Source organism: Chaetodon trifascialis, chromosome 11 (genome assembly GCF_039877785.1).
Source record: "Chaetodon trifascialis isolate fChaTrf1 chromosome 11, fChaTrf1.hap1, whole genome shotgun sequence".
Classification (NCBI taxonomy): domain Eukaryota; kingdom Metazoa; phylum Chordata; class Actinopteri; order Chaetodontiformes; family Chaetodontidae; genus Chaetodon; species Chaetodon trifascialis.
The window spans coordinates 15229789-15255252 of NC_092066.1; the positions used below are offsets into that span (position 1 = coordinate 15229789).

Sequence of the window (25464 nt, forward strand, 5' to 3'; positions counted from 1 at the left end):
CAATGTGACCTCTTCTTCCTCTCCCCTTCATCACAAGCCCCATTCATGCCCTTTCATGTACAGGAGAGGGTCGACCTGCCAGCCTCCAGCCTTCGTCCCTGCCCTCTGCTGTGTTGGTGGATGCCTGACCTTCCCAGCGCTGCCAGGGGGGAGCAGCCTGGAGAGTTGGGCCATACTCAGAGGTAGAGAGAGGACACACAGTGACGCTGTAGGGAGCTTCACATAAACATGAACGAACGAACTCATGTGCAAAACACATTGCAACACATGTACAGCACCTTTTGTCAGGAAAAGTGAAATAACTACCCTCCAGAGTGAGTGCAGCCACACATATTTAGTCGGTTGAAGTAAGACATTCCAGCAATACTGTCAGTGGAGCCATAAAGCCAAAATTCAGTCTGTGAGAGAGAACTGATGTAAATTTGCGAGTGAAAAACAAAGCCGTAGTATGTGTCGCTTGTTTTTTTACACAGTAACATGAGCATGACTCAGTTACATCATGACAGTTATTGCTACTGCCATCTTACAAGCTGTCATGATGATCACAAGACCATCTGCTGTCGCTGGGCTTGCATAAAGTTGCAGCCCATAACATACACACACACACACACACACACACACACACACACACACACACACACACACACACACACACACACACACACACACACACACACACACACACACAGCAGAGGGAATGAAGACATGAATCCACATCAAGGTTATCTGGATTGCCAGGAACAACAGTCACAGTTACACATGAATAAACGTACGAACTGATAAAGCAGTGTGGCTGACTGCTCTCTCTCTGTCTCTGAGACGGTCGGTGTGCGAATGTCTCTGCCCCCCTAGCCCAGTGCATCCCCCCTCCTCACCCCTATCCCCCACACACCCCCACTGGGTCCTCCTTTGGGAGGGGTCCCTGGCTGGAGACCGAGGATTCAAATGTAAATGAAGTCGTGTTAACCCTACCCACGCCATGTGCATTGTATAGTGGAGAGTCGTACTGTGGTTTTAAAATGAAAAAAACAACAAAAGTCTTTTTTTGAAGTGTTCTGTTGCTTCTTGTTTGTCCTCCATTTTAATTTCCTCAGTTGTTGTTCTCCGTGACCATTTGGCTGTTTACGGTTTTGAAGTTCCTTGTCCTCCGTGTGGGACCGTTCTGTTCTCAACACCTAGAAATGTTCCCATCGTACAGCGCATGTGCCTGTTTACATGTCAGCGTGCTTATCAGCTGAAACCGGGCAGAGCAATATTTTTAAGTAAGGAGACATCATCTAAAGCAGCAGTTCCTAGTGATGAAAAAACATCTGTTACACAAACTTTTATCTGTTTCTTTTATGAATACTGCAGCTTTACCTCATCAATTCAAACTTAGCCTCGTCAAAAACTAGCCCAATTGTTAATGTTAATGTTAACCAGAAATTCACTAAAATAAAGCAGTTTGCACCACATATACTAGTTCTACATAGACATTAGTTGCTCATATTGACACACACAGTAGCAGCCAGGCGTAATTGTATGCACTCTATGTATTACTTCGTAGCACTGTCTCGTAGCACCTATGTCCAATTGGACTAGAAAGTTGCGTTAGGGCACTTACTCTTGTTTCTTACTCTCCCGTCTAGAACCTTGCTCGTGATGTATGAAAATCTCATACATCTCTCTCTCTCTGGCAATAATGCTTGGTTAGCGTAATTCACGATTTCCCAATAAACTGCACGGCAATGAGCTAACTCTGAAACACATTTCTTTGTGGCCTGTGCACAACAAAGTCATAGTCCTACGTACAGTTACACAGGAAGTGAAGTTTAATGTATTGTTTGGTCCCTAAAACTGGTCATTTTTACAGCTATATTACACCTTGAGATGCTATAGTGGCTTTCTCTTTATGTACTTGATAGCTATTGATCAGGCCAAGTGATCGATTTACACATTACTGGAGTCCTTAAGAGCTACCTGGTATATTAGATCACTAGTTGAAACTAGCTAGTTACTAAGAACTTAGGAAGGATTTTACACACAAACTACAAAGGTAGGATAGATCATGTTACCTTGCTAGCATGAAGTAAAAGAATCAGCATATCTCACGTGGCACACTTAATCAAAATACTGTTTGATAAGATTTGAAATTACATTTCACCAGAACACACAGTCGGGCCTGTGACTCAGACTGCAAATCAGAACACCAGTAATGTTAAACTAAATGGTCATGTTGGTTAGGTCGGCAAGATTATGTACACTCATTCAAAATTAATGCTAACTCTGACACTTAAATTTCTCCATGCTTGAAAATATTGCTAAAACAATAACATGCATTAATTTACAAAGAGTTAGGTTTAATGTACTGTTTGCATACATTGCTAAGATCTTTACGAACTAAGATATTTCAAGTTTTAATGACAACCTGATTTACTTAAGCTGGGGATAACTGAGGATAATTGATCTATGAAGGACTGAATAACTGCTGCTATTCAACTGACTGATGTGTGGAGTAGCAAGTACACATTGCTTCATTTTAAGGCAAGTACTGTGAAAAGTTGGGAACTACTGATTTAAATCACACCAACTAGAACACTGTATAAAGGCAAGTTTACAGTTTGGAAATCAATTGCCGCAGGTAAGAGAGAACCTCAGACTCTCCAAACTTTTGCAAAATGAATCCTGTAAACTCAGTTTTGGTCCCTTGTGAGGGATGATGAAACCTCGGCTTCTGTGTCAGGATGAATAACTGAACAGCTGTTAAAGTTTCATGAGGCCGAATGAGAATAGATGAACAAATTGGCCTGGTTTTCATACCGCATTTAACAGTGTTAGCGGCCATTTTTGTGTTGAGAACAGGACGTTGCCTTCATGGACGTCTCCTCTCCCTGAGCAGACCCTTTCGTTTTTCCATTCCCCCATATTTCTCAGTGAAAAATAGGTTTAGAAGACAGTGAGAATGTCTGTAGTGATTGTCGATGGTGTTATTGTGTACACATCAATCACAAATGTAAGCGTAGATGAGGGTGTGTTTCATTTTATTATCTTCTTCTCCTTCTCCTCCTCTTTACCGTCCTCCCCCCCTCTTCCTGTCCCCCGTCTTCTTAACATTTCCAACCCTTGTTGTCCCTGTTCACAGTATTAGGCTGGAATATGGTTGTGTGGTAGTAGACACGTGTACTGTGTGGTTGGTGAGTCAGTGTTGTCGTGTTATGATTTGTTGCTCCTCGTGATGCCATCGAACACGGAGCAGTGATTGGATCAGTGGAGACAAACGTTGAAAGGGGTGACCCAGGTTCCCAAAAAAAACATTGGTTCCCATTTCACAGCCCTACTCATTCCTGAAGAACCATTTCTGAAACTTTCTCGCTCTGCACAGTGCCACTCTGGGATCTTTCTCCGGATATGAAAACCCATGGACTGTACTGTATGTATTTTCTCTGATGAATTCTTGTCACACAGGGGGGTGGGTTGTTGTAATGCTATGACTATGAGCCTACACTCACTTTCTGCCTACTGTGGTACACTGAGTCATTGTGACAAAAAGTAGCATTAAAGCAGTCCATTCACTGAAAACTGACATTTTCATGTTGGTCAGGGTTAAAAATAAGTGCTTGTATCTGTTCAAGCGTCACAGGTCCTTGAAAAGCTGGAAGAACTCATTTTACTTAAAGCTAAATGCCCTGAAAAAAATCTTCAGTGCCCCCTCCAGATTGAACTTCCTCCCATTATGAAAGGTTTTAGCGATAATTTAGCAATGATTTTAATTGCTAGAACTGGCACTTTGCCAAACAATTGTTCAGCAGCTCTCTGTACAAGTAAAAGGTGCCAGTACACACAGCTTTGCCGCCAAGCCATCGCTTCAGTCTGGCTGACAGAGTCTCTGTGTTTGTGGATACCAGTGGAGCTGAGCTTGATTCATCTCCTCTGCTGTGATACTTGAGAAAGTAGGCTGAGCGATCCCCCGCTCCCTCCTCCGGTTCGTCCTTGCCTGGGGTTGGTGTACTGTAGTCTAGACGCCCCATTTACAACGGCAGCAGCAACCTCACTATTAGGATACCTTCCGCTGGGGAACTCTTCAAAGACGCAGACCAAAATAAGACAAACCCTGAGACACCAATAATCATGGCATCATCACCAGCCAACCCTGAATTCTTCTTCTGTTTCCATTCTGCTCCTCAAATAAAAGGAGGCTTTGCTTTCAGACCTCTGAAGGGAGAAGTCTTACCTTTAACACTGCATTTCTCCGGCCTTCGGTTCCTGTCATTTCCGACTCCGTATTAGCTCTAAATGAATCCATCTTTTACTCCAGATCTTACAGCTGCTGCTGTGATTGGATTAGACTTGAGTTGAATTATCAGAGCCGAGAGGAGCAGTAATGGGATGACAGAGAAGCAAGCTCGACTGATTGGGTGATTACTTGGCTTATTAGTCCCATTTCCATAACAGTCCTCTCAGAGAAGTGTGTCACAGAAATACTGTTTTAATTATTTTAGCTTTTTACATATGTGTTAGACAGAAATATTACCTGTGGTGGTCTTCTCTATTTGTACAAAGAGATGCTCAAGTCATTGTGAACTGATATTCAGGCATATTTGGGCATGAAGCAGAGCATTGCTGAAGGATTGTTTTAAGCACTGTGGACAGACATCTGCTTAACCTTGACCAGATAAATGCAAGTGCCCCCCTTTCTATGTGACAATACTGACCCCTGGTGGTCAATGTGAGTAGCAGCAACAGATGGGCCCATACTGCTGATGCTGATGTACAAGCACTGTATGTGGTGGGAAAATAAATAGATAACAGCTTTGGGTCTCATCCAGTGAAACACTGGACAGAGCAAATTGACTGTTAGCTTCATGAGTCAGTGCTTCGCTGATTGTCTTATAGCCATAGCGTGACCTCCTCTCCGTTCTGGGCGTCTGAGGCGTTGTTTGAGTTATCAAGGAGAGGCCTCCATCTTATCAGATCCAACAGTTCTGACCTGGTTTGCCGGGACTCAGTCTGTAAATTAGAAAAACACTTTCTGATGCCCCCTCCAGTCTCACCACCATCAGAACAAACAATAACAAAGCATAAGAAAATGTCATAGTATCATTCTTTCTCTGTATATGACTGAGAGCTGATCCACAAATGGTCAGTCCCTCTCTAGAGACAAATAACTTTCTTTCTTGTGGTCTTAGCAGGTTTAATCTATGCATGCCTTTTGTATACAGTGATTGGTCTTGCCAAACTCTCACCTACACCTGGATGGAGAGCTATGGGTGCCATTGTTGCTGGCCATGGGACTGGTTGAAACAAACTAAGAGCAAGTGAGACCATTAATGTGTTTTTAATCTGGTGCAAATAAACAACCAGGGGCAAATAACCACCTGTATCTCTGAATATTTCAATGCAGTGTGCATCTTACAAAAGAAGCATTTGTTTACTCTGGATGATTGTACTTTTACACATATCTATCCACACACAGAGGATCTGCTCAAATGTGTAAGCTGTAGATAAACTGATTGATATTCCAAGCAGGATGGTGGGACTGATCAATGCTGTATGGGGATAGGATTATTAATGGCATACTTTCATTGATCTATCTTGAACCTTGTCACTCTCCCACAGTCCCTCTGGAGTAGGAGGCGGCGTACCGAGCTCTTACAGACCTGGTTGGCACTCATTCCTAGGTTTCCACATTGCCTTTTAAGATGATTTCTCTTTTCTTCTTTTGAGAACGAGATGGTGCCAGATTTTATTTTCCCAGGTCTGAGCCGACGTTACGCTCTCTTACCTCTCCAGAGGAAGCTGTTGTTGGTGCAGCTCTGTATTTGTTGGAGCCCTCTAATAGAAAATAATGAATTGTGTGTGTCAAATTTGGCTGGGATAAACTTATTCTCCCTCTTTCTCTCTCTCTTTTCTCTCTCTGTCTTTTCTCTCTGTCTACTTGGCACCAACCTCGTTAAACATTTCAGAATATTTTTTCATGGATCACTCTTAGTTTTTGCACTAATGCGCATTTGTTCTTCACTGACGCAGTTGTTATACTGACTTCTGAAACCTAGGAATGGGTGCTGAGCGCTCCAATTAAATGCAGAGCTAACATACAGACAAGTTTTTCAGCTTGTCGGTTTGAGTGATGTGATCTGATCAATGAATGATTGGCTCACAATAGAGACTGTTATGCAGTAACCAAATTTGGATTCAAGAACATCAGACTGTAACTGAATACTAAACTTTCTATCGTGCACCATGATTTGTGGATCCTTGGATGTGAAGAACAGAAACTGTACATATTAGATCTATTAGCCATATCATGTCATCTAATCTGTAGACCTCCTTGCCATGTCTGACAGAGGACAATGACTGTTGAACTGTAAATAGTGTAGGTAGAGTAATATAGGATTTAACTGCTGCTTCTTTTCTCCAGGGATCACCCATGTTTTGCTCAGTCCCATGGCTGCTTGGTCTCAAAGGGAAGGATGAGACAATAATGTACTTGTCTATAAAACACATATGAGTTCTTTTTTTATTTCAATGTATGTTTTATATACTGTCTGTCTTGTAAATGAACTCCTTTTCGTCATAAAAGCATGATGTGACTCTGTCAAAAGTGTCCCGCGTCTCTTCTCGTCATCTGCTTATGAAACACACAAGCAACACTACATGTCCAATTCAAAAACCATGGGCGTTAGTCTAACAGCCTCCTCGATGCTGGGTGCAAGTATGAGTGCTACAAATAAGACACTATTATGCAAATGTTTGTATAAATACGCAATATTTAAAGCTGCTATAATAAATACTTTTAGATTAACAGTACTTGTATTAGAGGGGGCTTGCTCATAGACAAACCCACAGATTACTATCACCTGCAGTTACCCTCAGCTCTGCAGAGCTCTATAGCGTCTCTCAGCTCACTGTTTGCATTTACACACATACTGAATACATACTGATTTTAAGTGGGTTTCTATGTGTAGTGTGTTTACACTACAAAAGTGACTAAGTGAATAAATTATAATGAGAGGTGCATTACTATGCCGTTGATTTTTCAGCATCCTGTTGATGAGCACTATTCTCCCTCAACACAACACACAAAAGAATGGAAAGACAAGCTCGCAGCTGGAAAACAGTTTTCATAAACTGCGGCTCTGCAACAGACGAATAAGAACTCAATCTGAGGAAGAACATTTTGATTAGCTGAATGTGTACGATATGGTCAAACGTTTCTCAGTTTCCGTTTTTTATTCGATATTGAACACTTTGGGTCTCAGTAAATAAGGCCTGACCAGCAAATAATCAGGGTCCCCAACGGAGGACTCTGGTCTCACACACCTAACACCAAGCACACTCTTGCCAGACATACCACATGCTGTACAGGGCCTTACACTGAATCAATGTCCTTGCATTTTTCTGAGAATTTGAAGGTTTCAGAAATCTGTGGTGAGCTAAGACTTATGAAAACTAAATTACAGTGTGTATTTTATGGGAGGATTCAAGTAGTTCCAGACTCACTGTACTGTAGTCGATTATTTCTAGGTTGACAAATAAATAAATACATACAGGATTTATATTTTCTCACCAGAATTTCTTTCCTTGCAGTGTGGAACAAGCTTTCACAAATAAATAAAATAAAATAAACATTAATGTGTCATGACTAGATACAATCTAACGATCAAATTTGCACTACAAGCATTGTTGGGTATTTATTATTCAGTGTTTAAGGGCTAAAATTCAGCTAATGTGGCTGTTGTTTGAATAGACAGACCAGTGCTGACAACAATACATAGAAGACAGGCTTTCAGCCCCTTTAACAGAAAATGCAATAGAACAATTGATGACAAATCCAAATCAAACATTTTATTTTAGACTGTCTAATCAGATCTATTAGAAGACGGGTATTGGACTTGTGATCTCAATTAAAAATGTAAAGGCCAAGGTGGGTAGTTTTTTCAGCTAAAGTCACTATTTTTAAACCTAATATGTTTAAATTTGACTAATTTTATGGCCAATTGAATAAGAAATAAATTACAGCTTCAGAGTTTCTCCCAAAGAGAAAATGAAATTTACCGATATACCCTCACTGAACATATGAAAGATCCAAATAATTTAATCTCATTTCTGGTCAGGTTTTCTGAGGTTGATGTTGGGTGCATTTAGGGGACTTCAGTGTTCCTACAATCCTCATTTTGGCCCTGATGCCATAGATTTCCTTTGATCTGAAGGGGGAAAACGGTTCCATTTCAAGCATATTCACTGAGGTATCCGGACACAGTTTTCACTTATACCTCCAGGTGGCAACAGAGCACCACAGTCAGAAAGCATCATACAGAAACTGAAAAGCCAGTCAGCCAATTGCTTGTTTCTTTATTTGTTTTTGTCAAAACACACAATTTACCCATACTGGTTTTCACTTGGTGTATTATTTGTTCCAGTTATTACTCAGGTCTCTCTCCACAGCCTGAAGGCAGACCAACGTGACTGACAGACTCACTGTGTTACTGGGAGATGAAGACCAGAAGAAAGGCTCTCTGGGTGACCACTGTGTGTGCGCGTGTGCACGTTCTGTGCATATGTGTGCAGGCATTTGATCAACATCTTCGATTGGATGTCCACTTAACAAGTCAGATCCCTCCCTCACCACCACCTCCATTGTAGCCGGGAGAGAGTCCTGGGTGCCTCAGCCCCCACTGTAAAGGTCACTCTGCAGAGGTTAAAGGTGACCACACACACATACACTGATTTCTTTGAGAGCCATCGTTCCACCTTCCCTCCCATCGCTCCTGTCCAGTCAGTTTCTCTGCCCTCCTCCATCACTCTCTTTCTCTCTCCCCCCTTCTTTTTTTTTTGTCTCTGCTCTATTTGAAATTGATTGTCTTCTACCATCACAAAGACACTTGGTTCTGATTGATTGATCGGTAAGGGAAGAGGGAGAGAACATCGACACTGGGGGCTTCCAGAGCTCTGAGGTCTGTCTGAGGGAAAAAGCAAATGACGCCATTTTGATGCACTGGAAGAAGCCGTATTTCAGCTGCCTGGCTGTCTGTTTGTTTATGCTTCGGCCGGCTCCTAAAGCAGACAAACACCCAGGCCGATCGAATCTAGATTAAAAGCAAATGAGCTGAAATACAGGAACAAAACAAAGAAACTCACACACCAAGTCACACTCGCACCTGTGTGATGAAACAAAGGGCACGTACAGACAGTGCGGATGACTATTTCCACACAAAGGGTTACAACAGGAGGAAGGACACAGTGATGAAGCTGATACACGTACAAATACACATACTTTATACAAATACACAAACACATAAAAGACACAGAGCTAAAAAGAATGTAAAGATTAGTGGGATGGAAACCAAAACCCAGTTGTTTTGTCCCTGTTTCTCCCCCTCTCCTCCACCTGTAGAGGTACAGTTCATCCTGCAGTTTATATACACTTATATAGTATCCATGCATAAAAGAATCGCTCATCCCAACCCTAATGACAGAGGTGCTTTGGTTGGTTGTCTTTTTTTTTAATATGGGAATCACTTTAACACACATAGGAGACAATCTTCAAACACAAAATAAGCCAAAAAGTGGTGCAAAACAGAAACTAAGTGTCCTTGATGTGTCATTTTTACCTGGATCTTCAACAATTTCCTCGATTACTGTATCTGTCTTTGTATTCATAATCTTTCCTCACTGATTTCTTCCTCCCCTTCTGCTCCTCCATCATACATTACATCCTGTCCAACCTGTTCATTTATTCCCTTTGCCCTCTTCTTCCCCATTTCTCACTCCTCCTTTTAATCTTTCTCTTAACTCCAAAAAGGACAAAGGGCAAACCTACAAACAATAAATCAACCAACTGAAACATGTCAAACCATAAGACGGTTTATACTGCACACGCTCCTTTAAAGAAACTTAAAAAAGAGAAGGTAACAATCATTTTGCTGTGACTTTAATGTCACTCTCATTGCTAAACATTGTCATTATTGTTTCACTACATTAACCTTTACAATAAAGATTTGAGGTATATCATGATGAATTGTCTACACATGGCTGCCTCACTGTGATGTTACCCTGGACGGAGGGACCAGCGAAGAGGGTGTGGTTGGGCGGGGGTCACCGGTGGGCATCATGTGTCTTTTGCAGATGAATGATCTCATCGGTTTTGGACTAACTGATCAGCGCTTGTTACACAGGTTAGGTTTAGATGCGAGCCAATGAGAGAGCGGGATCGGAGGGCTTTGTAAACAGGCGGATACACACACACACACACCGACACTCGGATTACAAATTACATAAAAATATCTCTGGTGGGAGTGTGTGTGCATGTGTGTATCGTGGAGAGGACTTGGTGAGACGACATACTCTCACCAGCATGTAAGAACATATGCAAAAATAAATAAATAAATAAATAACAATGGTGGTGGTAAACAATCTTTTTCATCCTCACTGTGTGAAAGAAAGTGCTCTTTGAATTCAAACAAAATTTCTTTATGTCGTGAGGACCCCTCCAGTGTTGCTCCCCCTTCACCCAGTGTGTGCCCCCCTTCACTTTAAACACTGTGTGTTTGTGTGTGTGTGTGTGTGTGTGTGTGTGTGTGTGTGTGTGTGTGTGTGTGCAGAGCAGTCCAACCCCCTGGTTGAAGGAAAAAGGCACTCAACTCTTCCCGCATAACAAACACCGCCGTGTGTTTGCCATGCAGCACGACTGCTCCGTGGAAGTGTGTATGTGCACTTAGAAGCATATCTGCATCTGCATGTGTGTAGTGTTTGCATGTGTGCACGTCCCAGGTCCAGTGTGAACACGGCAGGCTTGAAGTATCTTTGGTATCGATGGCTGTGTCACAGTCCACTCTATTCTGTGAGGTAGCCATACACACATGACTGTTTCCATCACTAGCTCTCTGCTTTGGATCTGACCTTCAAACACCTGAAACCTTCAGTTTCTCCCCTCTGGACTCTAGAGGAAGTCTTAAAATGACCCCTCCAATAGGGAGTCTGTTTTAGTGCACTATGTAACAACCAGAACCCAAACTATGGAGGAATGTTAAATGTTTCCTTCCAGGCCTCCTGCCTCCCCTGCTGCACCCTTCTTCCTCCTGTCTGCGTCTCCTCTCTAATATGATTATCTCCCGCTAGAAGATGCTACACAACAAGTGGCTTTGCCCACAAAAAATGTTTAAAAAAAAAAAAAAAAAACGAAGAGAGACAGAAAGAAATGAGGAGATTCTCATGGTAACCAAAAAAAAGAGAAAACACCATCAGCAGAGGAATGCAGTGACAGTCCAGTTCAAAGGGCTCAAAGTTCAGAGATCTAGGAAGAGGTCCATCTGTTCCATCACACAGGTATTCACAAATATGCACAGTTCGTCACTTGTGGTATTCCTTCCTGGTCTGTGCATAGGATCAGTCTATGACATGTTCATTTTTCTTTTTTTATCTTTAAGTTTTTACATTTTGTCGACAAGGTGCTTCTTTACATATAGTCTCAGCACAACATAGCACAATAGTCACGAGAGAGAAACCATGTGTCTATGGTACTAATTATTACCCGCATCAATAGTTAAGGAGGGGAAAATGAAAGAAAGACACAACGAGGGGGGGGAGTAGCAAGAGAGTAGATAAATAGAGAATAGATAAGACAGAGAGACAGAGAGGAAGAGAGACGAAATTAAAGATTATTTACAGTCATTTTCCATTGTGTTTCATGTCAGTCACATCAATGTTTTTCTGAGGTATGGAATAGGCAAAGTGCCCGTGTAGTGCTCGCAGTTTGACGGTTGTAATGACACAGGCCAGACACAGCGGGGCGCGTGGCGACGGAGCGGGCTGCGCCTGTTCTCTGATTATCATAAAGAGGCAAACATCATTGGCACTCAGGATCCTACTATATATTGTGACATTTGACCTCTGCATTTGGCCACTAGAACAGAGCAGACCCCTCCCTCCCCTCCCCTCCCTCACCCCCTACACACTCGGGCACAACACTTTTTTTTAACGTGGGAAGTGTCATCCCTGTTTGATTGTTCTCCTTTTGTAACCTGAAAATTGCCTCTCAAGTGGCTACGCGGTGTGTGGCCATGTCGCCACACAACGAGACAAGAGTCTTAAGAAACAAACATTCAAATGTGTATCAAAGGGTTTGTGACTAATCATGTTTTATCTGTTTGTCTGGTGTCTGCAGGGCTACATTTATGCGTATATAGAGTATCTTTGTCCTCACAGAAATCTGCACTGCAGGCTACGCTGTGTTGCTGTAGGCCTGCTGAGCTGAAACGACATGCTCTGAACATGTTTAGATGTGGTTTAAATGGACTGCAGGCGGCGCTGTTACTCTGACGTGAAGCGGGCAGAATCACTGCAGAGAAATCACACATCCCCCCCAAAGCGCACCCGCAGCATGTGCCACATCACGCACACGCGCGACACACACGCATGCGCTGATGCGGAGGTGGCGTGTGATGAGCGGGTCAAGGGACCTGCTGAGAGCGTTTCACAGACGCTTGACACACAAACGCACCTCTCAATCAGCCTCAGTGTCTGTTCCTGAAATGACGAGTGGTTGATCAGCCCAGCAGACACATCTGCCGGCTGATTTCTGAAGATCAACGCGCGGCTGCTCGAGGTTTCCTGTCTTAAAGCTATCGGTTCCCTGTCATTAGTGATTCTTTGGTATGTTTACATCCTGACAACAGGCAAACCAGCAGAGGCTCCTGAAGCAAAATCGTCCCCTTTTCAAGGCTTTAACACAAACCCACAGTGTGGTTAAGCGTGGATTTATTTTCTTTGGTTTTCAGGTGGATTAAGGTGGATGAAAGCCACGTGTGACTGTTTAGGGGCAACTCTCTTAAAGCTACTGGATCTTTGGTTTGAAGAGTCACTGTTTGAAATGCATGCCACCCCCTATGAGTGCCATTCAGGTTCAAGGGAAACACGCGGAGCGCTGAGAAGATCTGATTCATCTGCACGAGTCATCAGCACTTCGAGCAGATGAACCAGATGAGAGGACTGGGGCTACACACCCTGTAGCTCTGCAGGATTTTAGAGACAAACATCCCCCCCCCACCCCCACCCCCGCCATCATCCTCCATGCATTGGTTCAGCCACCCATCCTGCCGCCGTCAGGCCTTAGAGAAAGCGATTGCGGAGGAGGTACCGGGTTGGATCGGTGAGGCATTGTTGTTGTTGTTGTTGCTGTTTCCGTGAGGAGTGTGCACATGGCCGTGGCCGTGCACCCCGTGACTGTGCTCCTCTGTGTCCCAGCGGTCCGAGCAGCGGCGGCGTGAGTTCATGAAGAAGTTGGAGACGGTGGAGAGCTCCAGGCCCAGCTGCTGGGAGATGGTGACCTGCATCTCTTTGGAGGGGCGGCGGTTCTCTCTGAAGATGGCTACCAAGGTGCGACGCTGCAGGTCGGTGAAGACCAGTCGCTGCTTTTTTGGCACCTGGTTGCGCTCTCGTCCTCGGTCCTCCTCCTTACGTTTACATGCTAGAGAGAGGAAGAGGGAGGAGGAGGAGGAGGAGGAGGAGGAGAGAGGACAGGACAAAAGAGAGGAGTTTTATTACCATTAAACTATTCTTTACTCCATGCAAAGTACAGGGTTTGGTGGGAACTAACAAACAATAAAACATATGGCTACACAATAAGGGAATGGCATGAAGGGAAGAACTGACAATCAAAATGATTAAATCTGAGTGTGAAAGCAAAATGCAGATGTTTGTGTGCAGGCATGAATGTTTTAGTGTTAAGAGACGATGTGTTTATCTTATTGTAAAAATGTAAATGCAGGCTGTATCATGACTGTGTGACACAAAAGGAGAGAAATTAACAAACTGCGAAGTACCATGTGACATGTGACAGGAGGCTGCAAACGAGAGGGGGGGAAAGGTGGGGAGGCAGAAAGGAAAGCAGTGAGTGGACACTGGTGAGTGAAAAAGACCAAATTAAAACGTCTTTCTCAAAGTTCAAACTGAGATATCTGATCACGGTACCACTTTCACAAGATCAATTTCGCCTAAACCTGCGCTTCCCGAGCGGTGCACCAGACCACCCTTGGGACACTTTAATGGCCATTACCTTGGCTTTTGCAAGTTTCGTCCTTTAAAATGTTGTATGTCTTACATTGCTGCTTTTTGCCAAAGTATGCTAAAAGTTTTTTGATTGATTTCTTACCTTCCAGGCAGCATTTGCTCATTTATTTCATAGTGATACGGAAATCAACGCGAGACTGTAGATCTGAAACCTGCTCGACAGCAAACCGTTGTCTTAATTTGGAAATGACCCTCGTGACAGTCTGCTTTCAAACAGTTCGACACATTTTTTCCTGCTGGTGTGAACTCCGAGATTTGACCCCGGAAGTGCTTGTTTATATTTATGATTGCGGAAATCATACTTTTCATCACTTGATAATCAAAACCCAAATGTCGAACTGTCCTTGAACGCTACACAGCTTCTTAACCGTCCCTGCAGTAAAACATGACAGGAGCACAGAAAACAAACATTAAGGAGACTTCATTGGGATGGATTCCCTATTTCAAGCAAGTTTCAAATATCTATAAGTTGCAAAGTGCGGTGAAATGAACTGAGACCAATGGCTACCTGGTGGATAGGAAATCAATCTAAAAACGTGTAAGCCTTAGAAAATGGTCATCAGTATTGTAAAGTGGATGGTAGCCGGCAGTTTGTGGGAAATGGGCGAGCCTACAACACACAAAAAGTCGGGCGACTTGACGAGTTTGGCTGTTATTATTCTCAGTGAACAGTTGGGTTTAATTCCCGGCCTAATGATGCAATTCTCTTACAGAAACAAGGAGGTTGTTGTGGAGAAATGGTTTTCATTGTGGGTCTGGGTGAAACTGGAGGAGCGTGATGTGAAATGCTGACAAAGACGCGGTCTGCCGTGCCTGGATGCACCGTCAGTAGGCTCGGCTCTCGCTGTGGAGACTGGAGGGAGTCTGTTCTGTTCTGCTGCCCTAAAAAGCTGCAATGATCGATTTTCCGCGGTTTTCTCCCGAGCACGTGGTCCAGTAATCAGGGCTCCCTTCCCCACCCGATCGATCCCCATCGATCCGCGAGACCGAGGTGTGTGTGCGTGCGTGCGCCCCCGCGCACCGCCTCGCGCTGGGGAGTATATAGCTCGTGAGCGCGCTTTTGTGACAGACATGTGGAGAAGAAATTGTTTATCTGTGGATGAACAAAGGAGATGTGGCGGGAAAGAGTGGTAGTCATCCAGTCTGAGAGCTCCGGAGGAGGACAAAGGAAAGCCTCGCATGATATGCCACTAATAAAATAAAAACAAAAAGTGTGCGCGCGTGCACCAAGTGTTCGTGGGTGAGGAAGAGAGGATGAGAGGGGAGAAGGTGGGAGAGAGGAAGGAAGGCTGGCTGCAGTGTGGAGGTGGCGTATGCAAATGATTGATGACTTTACAGCAGGTTTAGACAACAGCAGTAAACAGATTTGACTGTGAGGGGAGGAGATCGATGTGGATGTGCACATGTGTATGCATGCCTGTGTGTGAGCGTGCATGTGTTTCAGCATTGTTCATGCTTTGTTACTGCAAGCAAAGCATAATTAATAGACAGGATGTTTTTTTTTCCTCCAGCAGAGCGTAGGTTATGTGTTCGTCCCTGCATTCGAGCCTCCGCAGATACTACATCACCCCCAGACCTCCACCACTTCTTCGGTTGTTTTCCTCTTGTTGTTTTTCCTCAATTGTTTTAATTTGCCCTCAGATTGATAGCCCCCATATTGATTGATCCGCACTTCAGAACCATTTCATGGAACGTTTATTCAATTGGTCCAGGCCCAGCCATGCCAGAATCTCCTCTCGGCTCTCTAAGTGCTGTCTCAAACCAAACTCAATACTCCCTAATGTAATGACTGAATGCTAGTGCTAATATAGTGATAATTTAATATGTAATGCCTGTTTTCGAACAACTTGTGCTACCGGCCATTTTGCAATGCCAACACCACTCTGGTTCTCCTCCATCAGCTCAAACGCAGCTCTGCAGGCCTGCAGGTTAGCACAAGGCCTGAGCCTGGTCAATACATATTTCAGATAATCAATAGATACATTTCAAATGAGACTCCCCTAAACAGCTCCTCTTCCACAGCAATGAATAGGACCACAGGGGAGGGTAAAAGGGAGCTGCTCATTAAAGCGACCTCTCTTGAGACAAGAAACACACCATTGTAGGCTTCTATCTTTAGTTGCCTCATTACCAAATGGGCTTTCCTGAAGAGACAAGCGGTGACTCTCAGTGGTCTCAAGTGGCCCTTGCTCATATGTCCTGGTGTCAACAAAGCAACTCCTACTTTGCTTAATCTCAGCGTCTTGCTGATCCAAACTCTCTGGCTGCTGAGCATGTTAACTTAGAGGCTACTCGTGCCTCCTTTAAGGGCTTTATCACGTAAGTGGCAGCTGTTTCAGCTTCACTCCACTTTCACTTTCTGTAAGACTGAGCAATTATGACATGGAGATGAGAAGGGAAGTAGGTGGACTTTTGTCTGTTCTGTTGCAGAGCATGCTGTAGCCTGGTACAAGGTTAAGAGCCGGGAGGCTGACAAAATCACTTGGATCGGACAGCAATCATCGTCATAAACTTACATAAATTACATATAGACGTATGATTGGCTCAGATGACCGCAGACAAACTTTGACCCTTGCAGCAGACGAGGGAGGAAACATCAAACTCTGCGCAGTGAAGCTCAAACATCTCAGTAACAATAAGCAAAACACATTTTTGAATGAATAGGGCCTTTAAGTTTCCTCCTTAATCACTGACTAATAAACCTAATAGATTATGTGTGTAACAGGCTGAATAACACCGCCTTCAGACTGTAGTCAACCATGGGAGGCTTGTCTGAGGACACTGTGTCTGCTGTGTTTTGAAACGTTGAATGTGCAGGAGGAAACATGAGATTCTCCGATGGCAGCGACTGCATGTCCTCTAGGTATCACACTGCGATTAAACAGAGATGAAAGCCAATAAGTGGATGTAAGTCACTCTTAAAAAGCCCATCTATCTATATTCTGTGATGTGGCCAAATGAAGAAGTATTGTTTTTTAAAAAAAAATGAATGTAATCCTCAAAAGGCAGAGAACCATCAATATATGAACCAATCAATGAGTTTATAGCTGTAGGAATGCATCAAGCTCTAAACTTACTTGGAATTTACATCAGTGTGTGTGTGTGTGTGTGTGTGTGTGTGTGTGTGTGTGTGTGTGTGTGTGTGTGTGTGTGTGTGTGTGTGTGTGTGTGTGTGTGTGTGCAGATGGGGCATGAGGGGCAGACGGTGAACTAACCGCACCGTGCTGCTGCTAGTCGACGCCTGGACGGACGGATGAGATCGGGCTTTGTGTCCGGTGAGACGGACCCTCTCCCGCCCTGGACGGACTACTGCAGGCGAGAAACAGTTTGGTGTCAATCACTCTGTGTCACACCTCTCAGATGTACGGTTATTGATTATATTGATCATGTTATAGGCCTATTCATTGCTGGGAAAAGTAAAACGCCCGAATGGGGAGATCACCATCAACGCCACCCGCACTAACACACACAGCAGCGCTGAAACCAAACCGTCCACATCCGAGAAAAATACTCTCAATTGATTGGGATTGGATTATTTGAGAGTTTTCGTTTATTTGTCAGTGTGAAGCCTGTTGGGACGAGTGATCGGCAGCTTTACAGCCCATCAGATATCGGATTGCAGTCTATAAAGCGCCTGCCAGCTTTGCGCTACTTTAACATGTTTTTGTCTTTTTCCGAACCACATTGTGTCCTTTATACTCAGAACAAGTGAAAATAAAATGAGCACTTTAACCCCACAGATCAGCTTCTATCACACACTTCCTGCTGTTTTTGAGAACGTAAACGCGGTGAAAGTGAAGAGAATAAAACTCGGTGCAAACGCAGCTTACAGTGAAAAATGTCACGTCGAACTTCATCAGAATCCTTATTATAAAATATAACAGCCGTTTTCTGTTGGTGACGACAAATGATGTAAATATCAGATATGAACTGGTTCGACGTTTTGTTTTTGAAGGTGCTGTTTAATGGACGTTTTAAACAAAGTCACTTTAATTATTTCAAATGCCTGGAAGTTTTTAATTATGTATTTATCATATTTTAATTTATCATAGGAAAATGGTCAGATTTTAGTTTGATGTGACCCTGAACAAAGTTTGCTTCAAATGCTTAAAAATGCGCGGCTTTTATCGATTTTTTTTGTTTTAGGGACTATTAATAGTCTAAGTTGTAGACTATAAATAAAACTTTTTGAAGTTTTTAAGAAAACTGAACGAAAAAAAAAAACATTTCAAATAGGTTATGATATTAAAAAATGTGCTTGATTTGACTTGAATTGAGAATTAACTGTATTTTTCCGTGTCGGTTTCTCCTGTCAGCTGTTTTCATAAATAAAATAGACTAAATGGGAAATTACATAACTGAACCTGATAATGTCTCACTAAAATAAGGCTCCGCTAAAATAAACCTCTAAGCAGCACACACACACACACACACACACACACACACACACACAGAGAAAGAGAGAGAGAGAGAGAGAGAGAGAGAGAGAGAGAGAGAGAGAGAGAGAGAGAGAGAGAGAGAGAGAGCTATAGGGAGTCTAATGTTCATAAATTCCCCCTTACTGACAATAAGAATTAAGCTGGAAAGTTGAAATTTAACCCTGACTCATGTAACTTTAATGGTTTTATTTGCACCTTTAACAGGCTGCTGCCTGAGATCACAGAAATGGTCTCTTCAGCACCAGGAGGCCTTTTCCAAACTGACAAACTGAAGGTTAAACAAAACAAAGCTGGCTTTGCTCCACTTTGTAAATTACTGTAAGAGCACCGATCAAGAAGTGAATCGAATCAATAGCATTACTGTCTGCCTGTTCACATGTTCATGTTCATGTTTATCATGAGACCTTGAGGCAAAGTGGAGGAATGTCATCATGTATTTATACCACCCTGGCCTCATTACAGACATTCATTTCGAAACTAAATGCTGCATCCTCTACACAGTCATATTTTCAGTTAAGTTAAAATAATGAGATATGATTGGCTAGAATGGGGCCTTGGAGATGTACCACAAATATGTAATTTCATCAGTTTCTATGTCATGAAAGGTCATTTCAAACATTTGTATTAAGTTATATAAAGCTTTTCTATGCTATGCTATATATTAAAACCTTAGTTTTCCCATAAGGGCACATTCACTCTCATTCACACTGAGTGTCACAATATGTCACACAAGTGTGCCAGTAGTGGCTATGCAAAATGACTCCTGTCTGTTCCAGAGAGAACAGAGATGAAATAAGGGTAGAAAGGCTAAGGATGTGCTTTGCTGATGCTGGTACAGAGCCAGAAGAGAAAGAAGGGGGGAGGAAGGAGGAAGGCAGGGAGGAAAGGAGAGAGAGAGAGTGAGAGAGCTGAAGAGAGCAGAGGAGAGGAAATCAATACCGATTCAGAGTGAGTCAGATAAGCCTGAACAATGTAGGCCTATAGTGCAGACACACTCTATAACCCAGTCACACACACATGTGGAGGCACTCACACAGACACACACATGCATGCATACACACACACACACACACACACTGGGTGAAATGTGCTCACGTGCCTCCATAAAGAAGCATTACAAACCCCATAAAGCATCGCAACCTTTAAAATCAAATGACATCACAACCTTGGATTGCTTTGAGGATTCGCTGACATGAGCAGAAAGAGCTCATTACTACGACTCGATAGGCAGCAGGATGCTCTGATGCTCTTTGTCTCCTGTAAGATGCTCTTAAGCCCTGATCTTTCTGATGCTTGTGTTCGAATATCGGCCTCCCTGCCCCGATTCCGCCGCTAATATTGCAGTTCTTTTGTTGTACATGCTCAGAGAGGCTTCATCTCCAAACTCATAAATGGGATCTGATCTGAGTTCTCAGCACTTGGAAGTCTACACCACCCTTGTTGGTGTCAGATTTGTGCTGTTGGTATTTCACAGGATGTTTGGGGTGTAAACAATGTTTTTCGAAACCACTTACATGCACCCTCTGGCATGGTGTTTAGGCTGTGAGACTGGTGTGTGGTCCTCAGCTGTTAACCACAGATTTGACTTTGCTTACCTAGAAGATGCTGTTACAACGGCAGCACCACCACTCTCAGCCTCCCTCTTTCTTCCCCTCTCCCCTCCGTCTCCCTTATACTTATCAATTATTAAGGTCGGTATTGATCCTTTCACTACCCTGCCTCTATCTGGCTGTTCACACAAAGCCCAAACCTGCCCACCCTCACTCAATCAATGGCATCTCCCAGTTCTTCCACCTCTTTATCCACATGTCAGTTTTGCTTTTCTCACTTTTGCACTTAAAGCCATGTTGCCTGAATTTTTGTGCGTCCCAATCTGGTCCATTTGGATTCCTCAGAAAATATGAGAAACAGCAGGCTGATATTAATCTTTCATGGCACAGGCAAGTTTTGATGGGCATTAAAGGATGGCTCTGGTAAGAGAGCGAGGAGAGTGGAAAATGGCTGTGTTTGACTTTGTGAAACAGCTCGTATTGGTCCTCTCCTCATCCTCCAGTCAATAATTTTTTTTTTCTTCGTGCATGTGTGTTTTGTTTTGTTCCATGGCACCGATCTCCTGAAGCCAAACAACCTGCCTGCCTGTTGCCAGGTTAACCAGCGAAAGATTAGTGATATTATGCTTCAGAGAGGGACAGAGAGAGAGAGAGAGAGAGAGAGAGAGAGAGAGAGAGAGAGAGAGAGAGAGAGAGAGAGAGAGAGAAAGAAAAATAGACCGGGAGAGCACCAGGGAGTGGGAGAGAAGGGGGTTGGGAAGGGGAAACGGCCTTATTGATCTCCTATGTGCAAAGCCAGGCAAACACTGAAAGGACAGAGCTACACTATTAATGACACTCACAGCCTCAGCTACTAATCCTCATCTATCTATCTATCTATCTATCTATCTATCTATCTATCTATCTATCTATCTATCTATCTATCTATCTATCTATCTATCTATCTATCTATCTATCTATCTATCTATCTATCTGTCTGTCTGTCTGTCTGTCTGTCTGTCTGTCTGTCTATCTATCTATCTATCTATCTATCTATCTATCTATCTATCTATCTATCTATCTATCTATCTATCTATCTATCTATCTATCTATCTGCAGTGAGATAGTATTCTACTATGAGAAGTATTCATGTAATCAGTGTAAATAAGACACATTAAACCCCCCGTCATTCCACGTTTTTGAATCATAAAACTTCTGTAAAGACACTGTGATGATTCTGCTAAATCTAATGTTGTTGTCCATAACTGATAAATTGCAATATCCATGCGGAAATAACTGGAAAGCGTTTTCACTGTACTGTATTGTTCTGAGTTATGGGAAACAACAGTGGACTCAAACTGCTTGACACACAAATGCCATTTTCAGGGAATACAAGGCAACCTTTCCTTTACTTGTGCTGTTCGGTATCAATCAAAACCCTATATTCTCTACGTTTTCTCGTCTATACCAGTCCCTGTTATCAATCCCCATCCCAGTCTCAATCAATATTTCATCACACAGTTCATGCATCTTAAGGCTGCTTTGAAATAGATCTGCGGGTCATATGTAGGCCTTGGAGTTTCAAAAGAATAATCCATGTTTCTAAAGTTTTTTACATCTGTGATTAGGAGGCTTGCATCATGGCTCGGGGAATAGAAAAATCAGTGTTTTAAATGTTTTTGAATCCGGTGAAATCATACTGAAATCCGTGGTTTCGCTCATCTGACTCACTGTGGAGGAAGCGTCTGTCCAGTGATCATACCTGCCTGTGATCTAAATTTAGAGCTTTTACTACAGAGTGTTAAATGCAAAGCCGGAGAGACCGTGCGGTTATTGCGTCTTTCAGCTCCGATACGAGTATTGATCCGTGTGCCACATTTAAAAGGGAGAGTGGGAACTGGCGTATTGATCAGGCAGCCTGGGGTCACCCCGCTGCTCCCGCTCAACTAGTTGGCCCAGTCGCCCCATCACCACGGCTGTGTTTATAGTCGGACACAGAGAGAGGGTGGAAAAAAAGGCGTCGGGGGGAGGGCAACTATTTCGAGGTTTATTGTGAATCAATGGCGATTTGCTGTCTGCCGATCAAAAATATAGACCTACAAATTTAGTCTACAACAACCAGCGTAAACGCAAATGTACACGCCCAAAGCAGTCATGAATATGGTTGTTTTCCAGATCTCTGAATTCACTACAATTACACCTGTTCGCTGTCTATAAACAATTTGAATCGCGTTTTAGGAAAAAGGAGAGTTGATTTCGGAGATGAAACCGTCTCCGCCTCTGCGCGCTTTGTTTTGGCCGGTTGAACTATCCGTGGTGCTGAAGCTTTTAGGCCTGCATGCGCGACTTTAGTGCGCCTGTTAATAATCTGGAAAAGAGCGGTGGAAGGTGACCGGGCTGTTACTTCAGACTGATCGGTTTCAATGTGAAATAGTAACAGTGAGAGGACAGTTTCTTACCGGCCAGCCGGAGAGCAGACATTCGTTGAAACTCGGGCTCCTGCAGCCACTTCCACATCCTCCTGAAGGTCTCCCGGCCTGACTTGAGCTTACTCCAGGGTTTGGGGTTCCGTAGCAGGTCTGAGAGGGTTCCCTGCGACCGGCTCAAGATCCTCTGGGCGAATATGGCCTGCGGGATGGAGTACCGCTTTAACTCGGCCGTTATCCGCTGAGCCACTTCCTTTGTGTTGATTTCCTCCGCCTGGATGCCTGACCCCGCTACTCCCTGCCCGTTTCCGTGGCCGTGCCTCTCCCGGTCCCCCAGCATCACCGCGCCGTTCGCCTGAGAGTGGAGGTGACTGTGCGGGTGGTGGTGCATGCCGTTGAGGTTGGAGATCATACCGTGGCCGTGGCCCCCTAAACTCCTGGCCAGGTGCTCTTGGTCGCTTCGGGACAGCATGGAGGCGTGGGACTCGAACCCTGACACCGGAGAGAGCATCTTGGCGTCGGTGGAGATGTGAGCGCTCGGACCGTAAGCTGAGAGCGGCTGCTGGGTGTTGTGCAAAGAGCCCAGCCCGCTGGACAGTGGGGAGAGCGAGCCGTGGCCCATACCGGACACGGACATCTCTTTTGGGTAGTGACTGTACAGATTGCCCATGGAGGCGAGCCCCCGGTGGTCGTCCCGCATCAACGTGAAGCTGCCGCTGACGTTCCCGGCGGAGAGTCGTTGATGGGCGGCAGCGTGGTGGTGTGAGTGCGGGTGGTGAAACTTATCCGAGACGGTGGATATCGGAGGTAGATGCTGCAGAGGGGTCAGGGTGGTGTACGTGTTGCTAAGGCTCATCCCGGTCTCGCACATGCTGATGGACGAGTGCAGGTGTCCGGGTAGCGCAGAAGGGTCTGTCCGGTAGTCCCCACCGGAGCCCTCCAGTAGCGAGGCCATGCCGGAGACCATGGCTGACCGCGACCCGGGAGCGTGCGAGACCAGGTTCCGGGGAGTGGAGCTGGGGGACGGCGACGGCCGCGCGTGCGGAGAGCTCATGAGGTCTCCCGCTTGGGAGTGCGAAGAGACGCTGTGAAGGTTCTCCATGGTGAGCTCCATAGCTGAAAAGATATATGTTCCCCTGTCCCACCCTCCCCACCCTCTCCCCTTGTCTCTCGCTCCTGTCTCTCCGGCTCACTCAGGGACGCGCTCTCTCTTACCCCCTAGCCCTCCTGGAGCGATAAAGTGGCCAAACCGTTTGAATGCCAATCCATTGATTCAAATTCTCCAATCAATCCAGTGTCGTATAGATAAGTTCTGATGTTCCGAGGAAGGTACAGAACCGAGCGTCTCCGCGGCGCCGGAGCGCTTTATGCATTGATGTGGATGGGAGCTCTCCAAAGCTATATCTCATCTCTGGTCCAACAGCGCTTCCACTAAGAGCAGGCTGAGCCGCGTGTCAGGGAGATGGGAGCGCGCCTCTGTGTATTTAAAATGTGGGGCGGGCACGAGCTGAGTTTTCTTAATCGTCTTCCTCACTGGGATGAGAACACCAGCGGTGAAAACATAATGTCTCACACCGGACATCCCGCAGTTTCAGATGATTTTTCATATCATTTAGTTTTGAGAAGATGTATCTCTGTCATATATTGCTTCTGACGTTTGGATGCAGGCATGTGCGCTCTTGGGGCTCGCATGTACCTGTCCACATGTGACAATCACACAGGTGATGGCCTGACGTGGAATATGTGTGAAATACAGCCAGTATCAGTTTCTAGACACAGGAGTTCCTTACAGATAAACTTTGTTTTCCCACGGACTGTATGGTTTTGCATTTACGCGCTTAGTGATAAACCTGATCGAAGTATTGACTGACAGAGATTAATGACGTGGCGCAGGCCGGTAAAGGGAGGTTGGGAGGGGGTGAAGGAGGTCACAAAGTAAGTTAGGATCCCAAGGCTGCAGACCAAAGAGAGAACAGCCCGCTGGTTGGGTTTGCGCGAAGTTCGCTAAGCCCAGAGAAGAAGTTCAGTACGATTTTATTGTCTTCAAACCTAATAATATTGTATTAACTGTATTTTTTCTATTGCCACACTTAAGAACATGCCACGGTCTGCAAGCTTAAGAGACCAAGGAGAGATCAGTGTTAAATCAAACATTATAACAGTTTCTAAAAGTGGGTGGCCCATTGAACAAAAACATTAATAAATTAATAAATAATATGATTTTATGTTAAATCAATAATTTGGATCACTGAAATGTAGTAATTTAACATAGTAAAAGTGTAAAGAACGTAAAAATATTTTTTATAAAAATTAAAATACTAATAATGCTAATAATAATGCTAATAATAACAATAACAATAACAACAACAACAACAACAACAACAATAATAATAATAATAATAATAATAATAATAATAATAATAATAATAATAATAATAGAGGTGTATATTTCTTTTATTTAATGTTGTGATGTTGTGTATTAAACTCTGTATTATTTATTTAGCTGACAGTCAGGTGTTCGGTGTGTTAGCTGTCTAATCACTCTGCTCTCTAACTAACGGAAATAAATGAACAGTCGGTCAGTTCCAGGAGCACATCGGCACCGGGCTCGGTGCCGGTGATTGATGCGTGTACAGCATCCTCTTCCTCACCCACCGCCGATATACAGATACTGCCTGTTTTATCTGACTGTGTGTGTGTGTGTGTGTGTGTGTGTGTGTGTGTGTGTGTGTGTGTGTGTGTGTGTGTGTGTGTGTGTGTGTGTTTAGTCGGGAAAAATGAGAAGCTTTAAAAACACTTCTGTTCAATTCGTTGTGTCAATAGCCTGTTTGTCTTTTTTAATTTTTATGGATTTTTATATTGTTCTCAGTGATTCAGTTTGCTGCACAGGACGAATTAAGAAATAGTCAATCGAAAGGAAAGATATTTACAGTTCTTTCCATCTGTCTTATTACGTTTGTTCATTAAACCTTTACAGGAGATAATATTTCCATAAAGAAGGGCAGATTCGGCCTTTAATTCATC

General features: G+C 43.9%; 1 protein-coding gene across 1 annotated transcript; it reads right to left on the reverse strand.

The window, feature by feature from the left end:
• Positions 1–13079: 13079 nt before the first annotated feature.
• Positions 13080–23554, reverse strand: onecut3b (one cut homeobox 3b). Its single transcript, XM_070973911.1, has 2 exons — positions 22474–23554; positions 13080–13444 (listed from the first exon to the last, which is right to left on the reverse strand). The coding sequence occupies exons 1-2, from the start codon at positions 23552–23554 to the stop codon at positions 13080–13082; spliced, it is 1446 nt and encodes a 481-aa protein (XP_070830012.1).
• Positions 23555–25464: the final 1910 nt, after the last annotated feature.